The sequence below is a fragment of the Phyllobates terribilis genome, unplaced genomic scaffold (assembly GCF_046119375.1).
Source record: "Phyllobates terribilis strain yellow unplaced genomic scaffold, ASM4611937v1 Scaffold_4__5_contigs__length_816908805, whole genome shotgun sequence".
NCBI classification, from domain to species: Eukaryota; Metazoa; Chordata; class Amphibia; order Anura; family Dendrobatidae; genus Phyllobates; species Phyllobates terribilis.
This window is the reverse complement of record NW_027362764.1, coordinates 223,962,400-223,976,364: the sequence shown is the minus strand read 5'-3', so window position 1 is coordinate 223,976,364 and position 13,965 is coordinate 223,962,400. Positions and strand designations below refer to the sequence as shown.

At 41.0% G+C, this 13,965-nt stretch overlaps 1 protein-coding gene across 2 annotated transcripts in view; it reads right to left on the bottom strand.

The window, feature by feature from the left end:
- Positions 1-13,965, bottom strand: part of LOC141265265 (acyl-CoA dehydrogenase family member 11-like) — a 103,041-nt gene that overhangs the window by 5,466 nt on the left and 83,610 nt on the right. For both annotated transcript variants that reach the window (XM_073678114.1, XM_073678113.1), the window contains exons 15-18: positions 12,653-12,738; positions 7,812-7,883; positions 6,237-6,391; positions 2,556-2,672 (exon numbers count right to left, since the gene is read on the bottom strand). In XM_073678114.1, coding sequence (XP_073534215.1) covers positions 2,556-2,672; positions 6,237-6,391; positions 7,812-7,883; positions 12,653-12,738 — 430 coding nt within the window. The remainder of the gene's footprint in view (positions 1-2,555; positions 2,673-6,236; positions 6,392-7,811; positions 7,884-12,652; positions 12,739-13,965) is intronic.

Genomic DNA, 13,965 nt, shown 5'->3' with positions numbered 1-13,965 from the left:
AGGAATGGACATTAGACCAGTGGAAATCTGTGCTTTGGTCTGATGAGTCCAAATTTGAGATCTTTCGTTCCAACCACCGTGTCTTTGTGCGACGCAGAAAAGGTGACCAGATGGACTCTACATGCCTGGTTCCCACCGTGAAGCATGGAGGAGGAGATGTAATGGTGTGGGGGTGCTTTGCTGGTGACACTATTGGGGTTTATTCAAAATTGAAGGCATACTGAACCAGCATGGCTACCACAGCATCTTGCAGCGGCATGCTATTCCATCAGGTTTGCGCTTAGTTGGACCATCATTTATTTTTCAACAGGACAATGACCCCAAACACACCTCCAGGCTGTGTAAGAGCTATTTGACCAAGAAGGAGAGTGATGGGGTGCTACGCCAGATGACCTGGCCTCCACAGTCACCAGACCTGAACCCAATCGAGATGGTTTGGGGTGAGCTGGACCGCAGAGTGAAGGCAAAAGGGCCAACAAGTACTAAGCATCTCTGGGAACTCCTTCAAGATTGTTGGAAGACCATTTCCGGTGACTACCTCTTGAAGCTCATCAAGAGAATGCCAAGAGCGTGCAAAGCAGTCATCAAAGCAAAAAGTGGCTACTTTGAAGAACCTAGAATATAAGACATATTTTCAGTTGTTTCACACTTTTTTGTTAAATATATAATTCCACATGTGTTAATTCATAGTTTTGATGCCTTCAGTGTGAACGTACAATTTTCAAAGTCATGAAAATACAGAAAAATCTTTAAATGAGAAGGTGTGTCCAAACTTTTGGTCTGTACTGTATTTCTGTATCGATGGTGATAGTGATACTTCATTTCTGTACTTTTGGTAATTCTGGTGCTGTATTCCTGTACTTATGATGGTTCTGGTGAGGTATTTATGTACTGATGGTGGTTGTGATACTGTATTTCTGTACAGTTAGTTCTGGTGCTGTGTTCCTGTAATGTTATTGGTTCTGAGCTTGTACGCATGTAACCATCCATAACTAGTCAGATAACGTGATAGATGGCTATGTTAATAAAGTATTGTGACGTCTGACAAGTTTAGGGATCCTACATCTGTATCCATGTTAGGATTGGGCATGCTACAGTGCTTTCATTTCATAATGAATTATTCTAACTTTGTAATATACTCACTGAGAAGATGTGACTCCACTTTCCAGTTTCAGTGGTCATTCCATGACCACAACAGATTTTCACATTTACAGTAACATGCTGACTAGCTTCTCTTCTTGCTTCGCTCAGTGAAACAGGGGCTGTAGTTTTTCACTGAACACAGAGCGAATTAGGTAGAGAAACTAGTTGGCACATGACTAAGGATGAAAATCACAAGTGATCAGACACATGTCTTTTGAGGAGCTGCCCATTTACTAAAGACTTTTCCAGCACAGAGCACCGATTTTCGGCGATCTTATTGTTGTGTTTTATTAGTGATTTCTTGCTGTGTTTTATTGTCCTGCTTGCTTGTCAGTATGTGCACTAATTTCACTTGTAAAGTGTCCAGCATTCCAGTAATTTCATTAGTATCTCCGGAGCCTCTAACCATTGTTCAAACAGTGACTAGGCCCATTGTGTGAGTGTTGAAAGTAGATCCGGGGGAGCCGTCAGGACAGGGAGTTTCACATGCAGACCCAGGTGATGGGTTTGACCTGAGAAAAATCCCTCCACTAATACAAACTTAGCTTTGGGGGGAAAGGTGAGAACAGTTCTGCCCATTCAATGGGCTGATCCCAGTGAAGGAGAAAAGAAACCACATGTTTAGTGGGGAGTTGGTGGAATGTCATCGAAGAGATAGGATCTAGTCTAAGGACCTGGACCATGGATGGATTGATGGCTTATGGCGTAGAGCTCGGCTGCCGACTGGGCTGGGTAAAAGTGCTACAGTTGTGGGATCTCTCGTCTGGATTTGATAAACTTTCTTAAAGGACGGTTGCAAGTGGATACCTTTGCTTCTATTGTTTTATCTGTCATATGGAGGATCGTCAACTGTGACTACACACTATACTGGCTGTAGATCCAAAATCTGTGGAATCAACCAAAAGTTGGGGGACAGTGAGTATCGCCTGGCACAAAGGCAGTGAAAATACTGCCCTGGGGAGGGGATCTTGTGGACTGAGACAATTGTATTTTGGACATTTACCTGGGATTGCTGCATTACCATGGATGTAAGGAAGAAAATACTGTTGCATCGTTAACCTGCCTAGGTGATTATTAAAATACACAATCTCAGATCTTCACATGTCCAATACTCAAACCATCTAAGCTGTGTATAGGAGGGGACGCCAAATGGAACTTTTGCTTAGGGTGCAGTAAAACCTAGATCTGCCGCTGGTATTGTTAGTATTTGCAGGATTGTGTTTCCATTTCATTTAGGTATTATTGAAATTGTTATAAATTTTCTGGTAATCCAATGGCATAAAGTCAAGGCGTGATAACAAGACATACAGTATGATCGGGGGTTATTTCTAAGAAGTTTAAAGGTTAACTTACACAATGTAATATTTAGAGCTCACACAATTCACAGTTACAATGAGAACCATATCCTGTACCTCTTTTCGAGCTTTAGCACTGCCAACTGTATCTATGGCTTTTGCTGCTCTCAGTGTCAGCAGTCTGGCTTGTTCAATTGCAATGCGACTCTCTGCTATCCAGTGTGCAACCACTTCCTGTGTGAAGAAAAACACAGACCACAATGGTTTATAGACGTGCATGGCCATCCGGTAAACTAATTAACAAAGGTCAACACAAAGTATATGACTGGAAAGCAAACAAAGCTTATTAAAGGAAAGCACAACTATTGCTTCATTTATCTTGCTGTGCCATCTGTTTACTTTTACTTAAAATGATTTTCCAAGATTTACTTTTTCTTACTCCATAGGCGTTCAGGGGGTTATAAATATACTGAGCTTCATTCACGCTCCAATGGACCAGCATTGCCTCTGAACATTGTCGACAGGCTGCAGCAGTGACATTATAGCGCATGACCAATGTAACCAATCACTGGTCTCTGCAGTGACACAGAGCTAGATCTGGAAGCAGCAGTGATCTACTGTAGTTGTGATGTCACCGCTGCAGCCTGTCAACAAAGAATAAAGGCAGTGGCGAAGAGGTAGAGCATGGCATGATAAATGAAGGGATATAGAAAATATTGGTTCCTGTAATGTTCAGTAGTTTTCCTTTCTAGTAGAGATGAAACAATCTATTAGAAGGACCTTGGTCCAGCAGCCAGGTCATTATTCCGAGACTGGTGGACGGGAGCCCTGCGAATCACCTCTTACCCGAGGCCTGCATGACGTCATCATGACAGACACACAAATACACGACGTCTGGCTAATCAAAAGAGAACCCGCCGACACCATCAAGTAAGAGGAGATTACCCACACTACCGTTCAGTGGTCAAGGACTACTGAACTGGCTGCTGGACCAAAGTCCTGCAAATAGATTTTCCCATCTCTACTTTTTAGTTTTTAATGGCTACTACTGGATTTTGATAACCTAGTGTCCTTACAAATTCTCAGTATTAAATACTATTCTGCTCATCATTAGCATTAGACTGAACACAGCATTATATGGGGGGGGGGCATATCACTCGACTGAACATAGCATTATAAAGTGTCTATTCGTTTGTTTTTGTTCTTTTTATAAGTGGATAGGTAGACAAGGCCTGGTTGAATGGCCACAATGGTCCCCAGATGTTATGCAGATGGCATTTTTTTGGGGGGTGTTCTGAAAGATTAGGCATATTTGAGAAAGCTGTACACAGTTGATAACATGATTATAATTCAACTATTATTTAAACTATCTAACTACTTCTGTAAAGGTGGCTGGGACGCTAGGAGGCAGCGATCATGCTATTATAGAATTTTGGATAACTAGAGGAGGAAGACATGTGAAGACTCAAACTTCAAGGTTAGATTTTAGAAAGGCAGATTTTAAGAGACTCAGAAAGAGAATAGGAGGGATCCAATGGCTGGATGTCCTTAAGGACAAAAATGTCCAGGAAGGATGGGAAATTTTTAAAAATGAGATTCTCAAAGCACAATCGTTAACAATCCCGAGAAGTAGGAAGAATGGGAAGCATTTAAGGAAACCAGGATGGATGAACACAGAACTTAAACACATGCTAAAAAGAAAGAAAGAAATGTTTATTAAATGGAAAGAGGGAGGCATATCTAAAGAAGATTATAATGCAGTCTGCAGATCCTGCAGGGCACGTATCAGGTTAGCTAAAGCTGACAATGAATTAAGGCTTGCAAGAGATGTCAAAAGCAATAAAAAAGGATTTTGGGGGTATGTCAAAAGTAAAAGAAAAGTCAAAGATGCTATAGGATTTTTACAGGATGAAAATGGAGAAATGGTAAGAGAGGATGTTGAGAAGGCCGAACTTTTTAATTCCTATTTTGCATCTGTTTTCTCTCAGAAAGAAAATGTAACATCAACTGATCTTCACTGTCCTTTTAAAGGAATAGAGGAATCCAAGTTATCTGTAAACAGAAAGATTGTGAGGGAATATTTAGCTAACATAAATGAGTTCAAGTCTCCAGGTCCAGATGAATTACACCCCAGAGTACTGAAGGAGATCGTAGAAGAAATTTTAGAACCACTCTCCATAATCTTTGAAAATTCTTGGAGAACAGGAGAAGTCCCAGAAGACTGGAGAAGAGCAAATGTTGTTCCTATCTTCAAAAAGGGGAAGAAGGTGGACCCAGGGAACTATAGGCCGGTGAGTCTGACTTCTATACCAGGAAAGATCTTTGAACAAATTATTAAACAACATGTATGTAAGTACATGGATAAGAATGAAGTGATTAACCAGAGTCAGCATGGGTTTGTAACTAACAAGTCATGTCAGACTAACTTAATTTCCTTCTATGACAGAATCACTGACTGGGTGGATCAGGGAAATGCTGTAGATATAGTATATCTTGACTTCAGCAAAGCATTTGACAAAGTATCTCACACCATCCTTATTGAAAAAATGACCAAGTATGCAATGGACCAGGCAACTGTTAGGTGGATTCATAACTGGCTTAGTGATCGGACTCAAAGGGTGGTTGTAAATGGCTTCACATCCAGCTGGATGAATGTCTCAAGCGGGGTACCACAGGGCTCCGTCCTGGGACCTGTATTGTTCAACATCTTTATCAATGATTTAGATGAAGGAATTGAGGGTAAACTGATTAAATTTGCTGATGACACAAAGCTAGGAGGGATAGCTAATACTAGAGAAGAGAGAGAGAGGATTCAAAAAGACCTAAATAAACTGGAGCAGTGGGCAGCAACCAACAGAATGGTTTTTAACAGGGAAAAATGCAAAGTACTACATCTGGGCAATAAAAATGAAAAAAGCATATACAGAATGGGAGGAATAGAGCTAAGCAACAGTACATGTGAAAAAGACTTAGGTATACTAATAGATCATAGACTGAACATGAGTCAACAGTGTGATGCAGCAGCAAAAAAGGCAAATACAATTCTGGGATGTATTAACAGAAGCATACAGTCTAGATCACGTGAAGTCATTATCGGTCTTTACTCCTGTTTGGTCAGACCTCATCTGGAATACTGTGTACAGTTTTGGGCACCACATTTTAAAAAAGACATAGACAAACTGGAGCAAGTTCAGAGAAGAGCGACCAGAATGGTGACTGGTCTGCAAACCATGTCCTATGAGGAACGGTTGCAGGATTTGGGAATGTTTAGCTTGCAAAAAAGAAGACTGAGAGGAGACTTAATAGCTGTCTACAAATATGTCAAGGGCTGTCACATTGTAGAAGGATCATCTTTATTCTCATTTGCACAAGGAAAGACTAGAAGCAATGGGATGAAACTAAATGGGAGGAGACACAGATTAGATATTAGAAAAAACTTTTTGACAGTTAGGGTGATTAATGAGTGGAACAGGCTGCCACGAGAGGTGGTGAGTTCCCCTTCAATGGACGTCTTCAAACAGAGGCTGGACAGACATCTGTCTGAGATGATTTAGTGAATCCTGCTTTGAGCAGGGGGTTGGACCAGATGACCCAGGAGGTCCCTTCCAACTCTACCATTCTATGATTCTATGATTCTATGATTCTATGATTCTATGATTCCCTTGTACATAGTTCACTATAGAGGCCACTACTGTAGTTGTCCACATCATAATCGGGCCTCTAAAAGATTCCACTGTGCCCCCAGATGTGACCAGCCTGTGTGTACTCACAAAACTACAACACTAAAATTCTTCTTACGTGATGCATCAACTTTTTCCCAAAAGCTGTTCTCTGAGCAGCCCTGGCACACATAAGCTGAAGAGCGCTCTCAGCCGCTCCAATGGTCCTCATGCAGTGATGTATGCGTCCAGGTCCAAGGCGACCTTGGGCGATCTCAAAGCCTCTGCCCTCTCCTGAAAAGGAAAGAATATAAAGTGGCAAATATATAATGAAATCATTTAAAGAAAATATGATGAGTTTGCATAAAAATCCTGCATGTTTAATACAAACTGTGACTTAAACATATAAGCCCCAAATGTAGATGATGACATCTTTTCATTCATAATATTGCACATGAATTAGGAGTTAGGAAAGTGCACAGTGTGCGGACAAGCTACCCTAGACATGGGGATATGCAGGTTACGTAATGCCTTCAGTCTGGCGTTTGCTGTATTAGTCAGAGTGCCAACATTGCCATATTATCAAAGAAGTTCACGATCATTTTGAATTTCACAAAATTAGAAGACTGGGCAAAGAGGGCAAACAAGTAAGGAAGCTCCTCTGCATGAGTATGTACACCCCTATCGCTAAGACGTCACGGCACAGAGTTGCAGTCACAAAACAGGTTAGTAAGAAGACTTAGCTGGTCAATAAGCAGAGTTTCTTGGCTGGATCTGTCTTTTTTGGACACAAGAGATATCACCAGGGAGTTGGGATCAGGCTTACAGAAGTGGTTGGATGCCGAACAGGAGTGGCACAGGGCCCCTGAAATTTACAGGCTCCATAACAATCGCTGCTGTATGACATGCTAGAGAGAATGCAGCTGCAGGGCGAGTCGTTCTAGAGAACAGTCTATGCCGGATAGAGTCACTGCCTCAGTGTAAGAGAAAACCATCTCCTACAGGAGGAGCGTAAAGATTATGCAGGTCTGATTACTCTATAACCTATCCAACATTATATATGTGTGTGTGTGTTACAAACTAATATCACAGTTCTAAGGTCTCTTATCTCCATCCAATTAAAGAATTTATAAATCTACACAATAAAAAGACAAAAGGAAAAGCAAGAACATGTGGGACGCTGATGTAAGTCATTCAGTTTACAGGAAAGACTTAATGAAGGGCATATAATCGTACAGTTTGTATCTGCACTGTTTGTTATGATAGTAGCAAAACTCATAGAAAATACACACATACCCCAAACAAACACGGTACGCACACACTATTACCCACCCCAAGCATACATAGCAGACATACACACACTAAAGATATTGTATAAATATTTAGCAAATACATAAATTCACTTGACGTAACTAATACAGGTGCCAGGATTTCAGATTTGGTTCACTTTACACAATTGGCTGTATTAGCAGAATCTCATCTGATATCCCATCAGTCTCTTTTATATTCTAAGAGGAAATGACATTAGAGCTGCTGTTCAGTGAAGGGGAATTTCCAGAATTAGTCTAGGACTTGGCCGCCTTCTCCTACTGGAATAAAAACTTCTGTGGTGCTAAAATTGCTGCAAACAGAAAGCCAGCATAACAAATCAACAGTGGAAAAAACTGGCCACGCTCCAAAAGAGACTAAATCCTGTACAATACTAACTACTTACCCAGAATTAGATTCGCTTCGGGAACTCTCACATTATGGAAATGCACTTCAAAATGCCCTCCGTGATGGGTATCTGCAAAAACAGTTGTTTAAAGCTAGTAAAACAAATTAGTGCTAAAACTGGGAAAAGGTCATAAATCAATGTGGTATCCCTTGTATAAAAGATCAGTGAGTCAGAGCAATGACTTATATTCCAATTGAATTTCCCACGTTGATGTTGAATACATTTATTTCTCCTGTCACTCGGATACCCACTGGTTGGGAATACAATATTATTATTTCTTTAGCATTAGGAGGAGTCTGGTAATAACCCTGCAGAAATGTGTTGGGTTCCTAAATCCTTGCCATTGCCTTCTAGTCACAGTTCTGATTCTAGACAACTTTTCTGTACAACTATGTTTTTGCTTGTATTTCTTAAACTCATGTATAAAAAGGAGCATTATCACCAGAACATACGGTTTGGTCCAGTAATATTTGGACAGTGTGTCTTGAATATGTTTTGTTGTCAATAGCTAAAATGCCAAAACTCGTCAGTATCCAATCAACATGGGCTTAAAATACAGACTCTCAGCTTTAGGGTATGTGCGCACGTTCAGTATTTCATAGCAGAAATTTCTGCAAGGTTTCTGCATCTCTTGGCAGCAAAAATGTTGTGCAAAAATGCGTGTTTTGTCGCAATTTTGGTGCGTTTTTGTACAGCAATGAATGCTTTTTGGAGCTAAATAAAGATATTTGAAAAAAGAAACGTGGGACATCGCTTTCACCCTAGTATTACCTTCGGACCTGGTATGAGTATATTGGGTAATTTAAATGATTAAAATCGCATGATGTTCGCATACTTAGCATTGCAGAGTGCTACTTCGTTTGTTAGTTGTATATGGAGGTAGCTGCTCCTAGTAAGCACCTGTACACACCTATTTCTTGTTTTGGAAGTGCCAGTCAGTTTTTTCTGTTAGTGTTTTATTCTCAGTGTGTGTGTGTGTATTTAACTCTTTACTTAGTAATGAGGGTGTCTAGCTGACAACTCTTCATTACTAAAGCTAGGGTTAGGTATCAGTGTCACCTAATCCCATTAGCCCTAATCCCATTAATCCTAATGCCACACTTGTTTTGTCAGTATATGCGAATCCTCCACATGTAATGACATTTCTATAGGTCAAAATCTGCAGTGGAGACTAGCGTCTCCACTACAAAAATGGACATGCTGCAGGTGAGTTTGGGTATGTGCCCATGATCAGGAAATGTTCAGTGAACACATGCGGATTTACCTGCGTTCAATAGAAAGCAGCGTTTTGGACGCAGCAAAAATATGCTGCGTCTAAAGCGCTGCAACATCGAGATCATGGGGACATAGCCTAAAATGTAAAAAAAAATGGAGAGGGATCATGCGTAATTTTCATAACCAACAGAGGGAAAGCCAACCACTGGGGGCTGATAGTACTAGCTGGGGAAGGGGCCATTAGCCAAAAATGTTACCTGGCTCTTAATAACAGCCCACAGCAGTTTGCTTAGCCTTTACTGGCTAGACTACAGGGGGACCCCAGAAAGAAATTGACGTAGGGTCCTTCTATAAAATCTAACCAGCAAAGGCTAGGCAGACAGCTGCAGGTTGATATTAATAGCCAGGGAAGGAACCATGGATCATCGCCCCCTCCGAGGCTAATAATATCCGCTCTCAGCGGCCCCAGAACTGGCGCATTCATAAGATGCACCAAATCTGGCACTTAGCCTCTGCTCTTCCCACTTCCCCTGGTGCGGTGGCAAGTGGGGTTGGGGTTCATGTCAGACTTGTATTGGCAGCTGACATGAAGCCCAGGTTAGTAATGAAGGGCGTCTATAAGATGCCCCCATTACTAACTCAGTAGAACAAAAATTTTAAATAAAGACACGGCCAGAATAAATTTTTTTTATTTTAAATAAAATTCCACACGGTTTTAAAAGTGTATTTAATAATAAAAAACACTGTATACTCCCCTAACACCCATTCCGCTGAAGACACTGTCACCAGTAAAAAAACAAACAAAAAAAAACAAACAACCATATCACTCACCTGTCCGCCGTGATGACATAATCCAGATTGTCTCACGAAGATCTGGGTCACTTTTACAGCAGTCACATCAGCAATCACTGGTGTGACTGTTGTAGAGGACAGCACTCTATACCCCGAAAGGAGTGTAATCACTCCTGTCAGTGTATAGCGCTGTGTTGCTGGGAGTGAGGTCACTGGAGATCAGTCAGCTGATAAGCTCCGGTGACCTCACTTACTGCATCAGTGTTGCGTGAAAAAATTCTCACACAGCACCGGTGCCGTAAGTGAGGTCACCAGCACTCTCAACTAATCGTCAGCTGACCGAACTCCAGTGACTTCACTCCCGGCAGCTCAGCGCTATACACTGCCAGGAGCGATAGCGATCCTGTCAGTGTATAGTGTGCTGCCGGGTGATCGGATCGCCATGGGACACTCGGGGTACGGCGATAGAGGAGTATGAAGTGTTTTTATTTTAATATCGATTTATTTTAACTTTTTTTTTTTAAGACTAATTCTCCCCTCAGCCGTGCCTGCTCTCGCTATTATCAGCGGAAGTGGCAGTAGGATTATGGGAGGAGTTGTCTCCCGCAGGCAATTATTTGTGCGTTTTTGCCGCATTTTTGACTCATTGACTTGAATTGAGTCAGTCAAATACGCAGAAAACACCCGCAGCAAATCCGCAAATATTTTTTATACCTGCGTTTTTGCTGCAGATTTGACTGACTCAACTGAAGTCAATGGGTGAAAAACGCTGAAAAAATGCACAAAGAATTGATATGCTGCAGATTTAAACACAATGACAATCCTGACCGGAAAATTTCCGATCATGTGCATAGCACTTTAGGATTGTCATTGCATTAGCTGGCACATGGATTCCTTAGCATTTTTGGCTCATTTCCCCACGGAAAAAAAGCAGAAAAAACGCACCTTGTGCACATAGCCTTAGGCTACATTCACACATTCAGTATTTGCTCAATATTTTACATCAGTATTTGTAAGCAAAAATCACGAGTGGAACAATCAGAGGAAAAACTATAATTAGAAACATGGGAAAAAAAATTTCACCCACTCCTGGTTTTGGCTTACAAATACTGATGTAATACTGAATGTGTAAACATGGCCTTAAATTGAGGGTATTCACATCCTAATTGGAGTAATGGTTTAGGAAATAAAGCTCTTTAAAATGTAGCTGCCTCTTTTTAAAAAGGGATTTAAAGTAATTGGACAATTATTTCAAAAGTTCTTTAATGGGTTACATGAGCTACTCCCTCGTAAACCTATGACCAATTAAGCAGGAAAAAGATCTAGAGCAGATTCCAGGTGTGACATTTGCATTTGGAAGCTGTTGCAGTGAACCCACAACATGCGGTCAAAGGAGCTTTAAATGGAAGAAAAACAGACCATCATTACATTGAAAAAAAAAGAAGAAATCCATTAGACAAATAGCAGAAATGTTAGGAGTGGCCAAATCAACAGTTTCAGTATATAAGCCTACCATAAAGATAAGATTCCATGAGAACAAATATAGAGGGTTCACCACAAAGGTGCAAACCATTGATCAGCCTTAGGAATAGAAAGGCCAGATTAGACTTTGCCAAAAAACATCTAAAGAAGCTGGCTCTGTTCTGGAAAAACATTCCTTGGATAGTTGAACCCAAGATCAACCTGTATCAGAATGATGGGAACAAGAAAGTTTGGAGAAGGCTTGGAACGGCTCACGATCCAGAGCACACCACATCATCTGTAAAACATGGTGGAGGCAGTGTGATGGCATGGACATGGATGGCTTCCAATGGTGCTGGGTTACTAGTGCTTATTGATGATGTGACTGAAGCAGCCCGATGAATTCTGATGTGTACAGGGCGATACTTTCTGCTCAGATTCAACCAAATGCAGAGAGTTTGACTGGACGGAGCTTCATAGTACAGATGGACAATGACCCAAAAAATACTGCGAAAGCAATCCAGGAGTTTAAGGCAAAGAAATGGAATATTATGCAATGGCCCAGTCAATCAACAAATCTCAACCCCATTGAGCAGCATTTCACATGCTTTAGACAGAACTTAAGGCAGAAAGAACGACAAACAAGCAACATCGGAAGTCCGCTGCAGGAAAGGCCTGGCAAAGTATCACAAAGGAGAAAACCCAGCGTTTGGTGACATCCATGGCTTCCAGACTTCAGGTAGTCATTGCCTGCAGAGGATTCACATTCAAAGTATTAAAAATGAACATTTTCTTTATAGAAAAGTTAATTTGTCCAATTACTTTTGAGCCCCTGAAATGAGGAGGCTTTATAGAAAAATGGTTGCAATTCCTAAACGTTTCACAATTTTTGTGTTCAACCCCCATAATTAACTGAGATACATCTGAAGTGTAGACTTTCAGGTTTATTTCACTATAAATAAAAAATAGTGGCATGCAGAACTCATATCACGAAGATTCGGTCACAGTCCAAATATTTCTGGACCTAACTGTAGGTATATTTTGGGTTATGTTCACATTGAGTTTTTTGATGTGATCTTTGGAGCAGGAAGCAATCATTAATAAATAACCTAGTTAAATTAGATTTTTTTTCAATCAGGTCACTGGAGAGGGGCCAACACAGAGGGCGGTCTCCCTTCCCATGCTGAAACCACCACATGGAGCTGCCGGGACCAGGGGAGGAATACTAAAAGTGGACACATTTCAACAATAGAGTATGGTAGTAAGTGGAATTATAACATTTCATGTGTAATAGAACATAGTTTTGTGATGCTGAACATCCCCCAATTGTAAACATATAGGTGTATACAGCATAGTTCTTGCTACATTACCTTCATACCCAAACACTTTTATCGCTCTGACAAGCTCTACACCTTTTGTGTCCATGGGAACAAGGATCATGCTGTGCTTCTTATATCTGAAAAATATGGTTACATAAGGTTCACAAGATGTAACAAATACAGTTCATATGGAATCAGACATTAACATACTTGTTCAACTATTTGAAGGGAGTGTTACCCCCAAACTCAAATTAAAACCACTTATACATTCATATATGAAACCTGGCCTATGTGAAAATCCTACTTCTAGTACAGTCTTCACCATTTTCGTTTTATATAAAAAAAAAAAGTTTGCAACCTTGCTGTGTTCAAAAGCTCAGTGAACTGTTCCATTCTATGGGTTACGACCCTCAACACCTCGCCTTACAATGGGGAAAAAAAGTATTTAGTCAGCCACCAATTGTGCAAGTTCTCCCACTTAAAAAGATGAGAGAGGCCTGTAATTGACATCATAGGTAGACCTCAACTATGAGAGACAAAATGAGAAAACAAATCCTGAAAATCACATTGTCTGATTTGGAAAGAATTTTTTTTCAAATTTTGGTGGAAAATAAGTATTTGGTCAATTACAAACAAGCAAGATTTCTGGCTCTCACAGACCTGTAACTTCTTCTTTAAGAGGCTCCTCTGTCCTCCACTCATTACCTGTAGTACTGGCACCTATTTGAACTTATCAGTATAAAAGACACCTGTCTGCAGCCTCAAACAGTCACACTACAAACTTCACTATGGTGAAGACAAAAGAGCTGTCGAAGGACACCAGAAACAAAATTGTAGCCCTGCACCAGGCTGGTAAGACTGAATCTGCAATAGGCAAGCAGCTTGGTGTGAAGAAATCAACTGTGGGAGCAATAATTAGAAAATGGAAGACATACAAGACCACTGATAATCTCCCTCAATCTGGGGCTCCACACAAGATCTCATCCTGTGGGGTCAAAATTATCTCAAGAAAGGTGAGCAAAAATCCCAGAACCATGCGGGGGGACCTAGTGAATGACCTGCAGAGAGCTGGGACCAACATTACACAGGCTACCATCAGTAACACACTATGCCGCCAGGGACTCAGATCCTGCAATGCCAGCCGTGTCCCCCTGCTTAAGCCATTACATGTCCAGGCCTGTCTGAAGTTTTCTAGAGAGCATTTGGATGATGTCCAAGAATGAGAATGAGAATGTCATATGGTCAGATGAAACCAAAGTTGGACTGTTTGGTAGAAACACAACTCGTCATGTTTGGAGGAGAAAGAATGCTGAGTTGCATCCAAAGAACACCATACCTACTGTGAAGCATGGGGGTGGCAACAT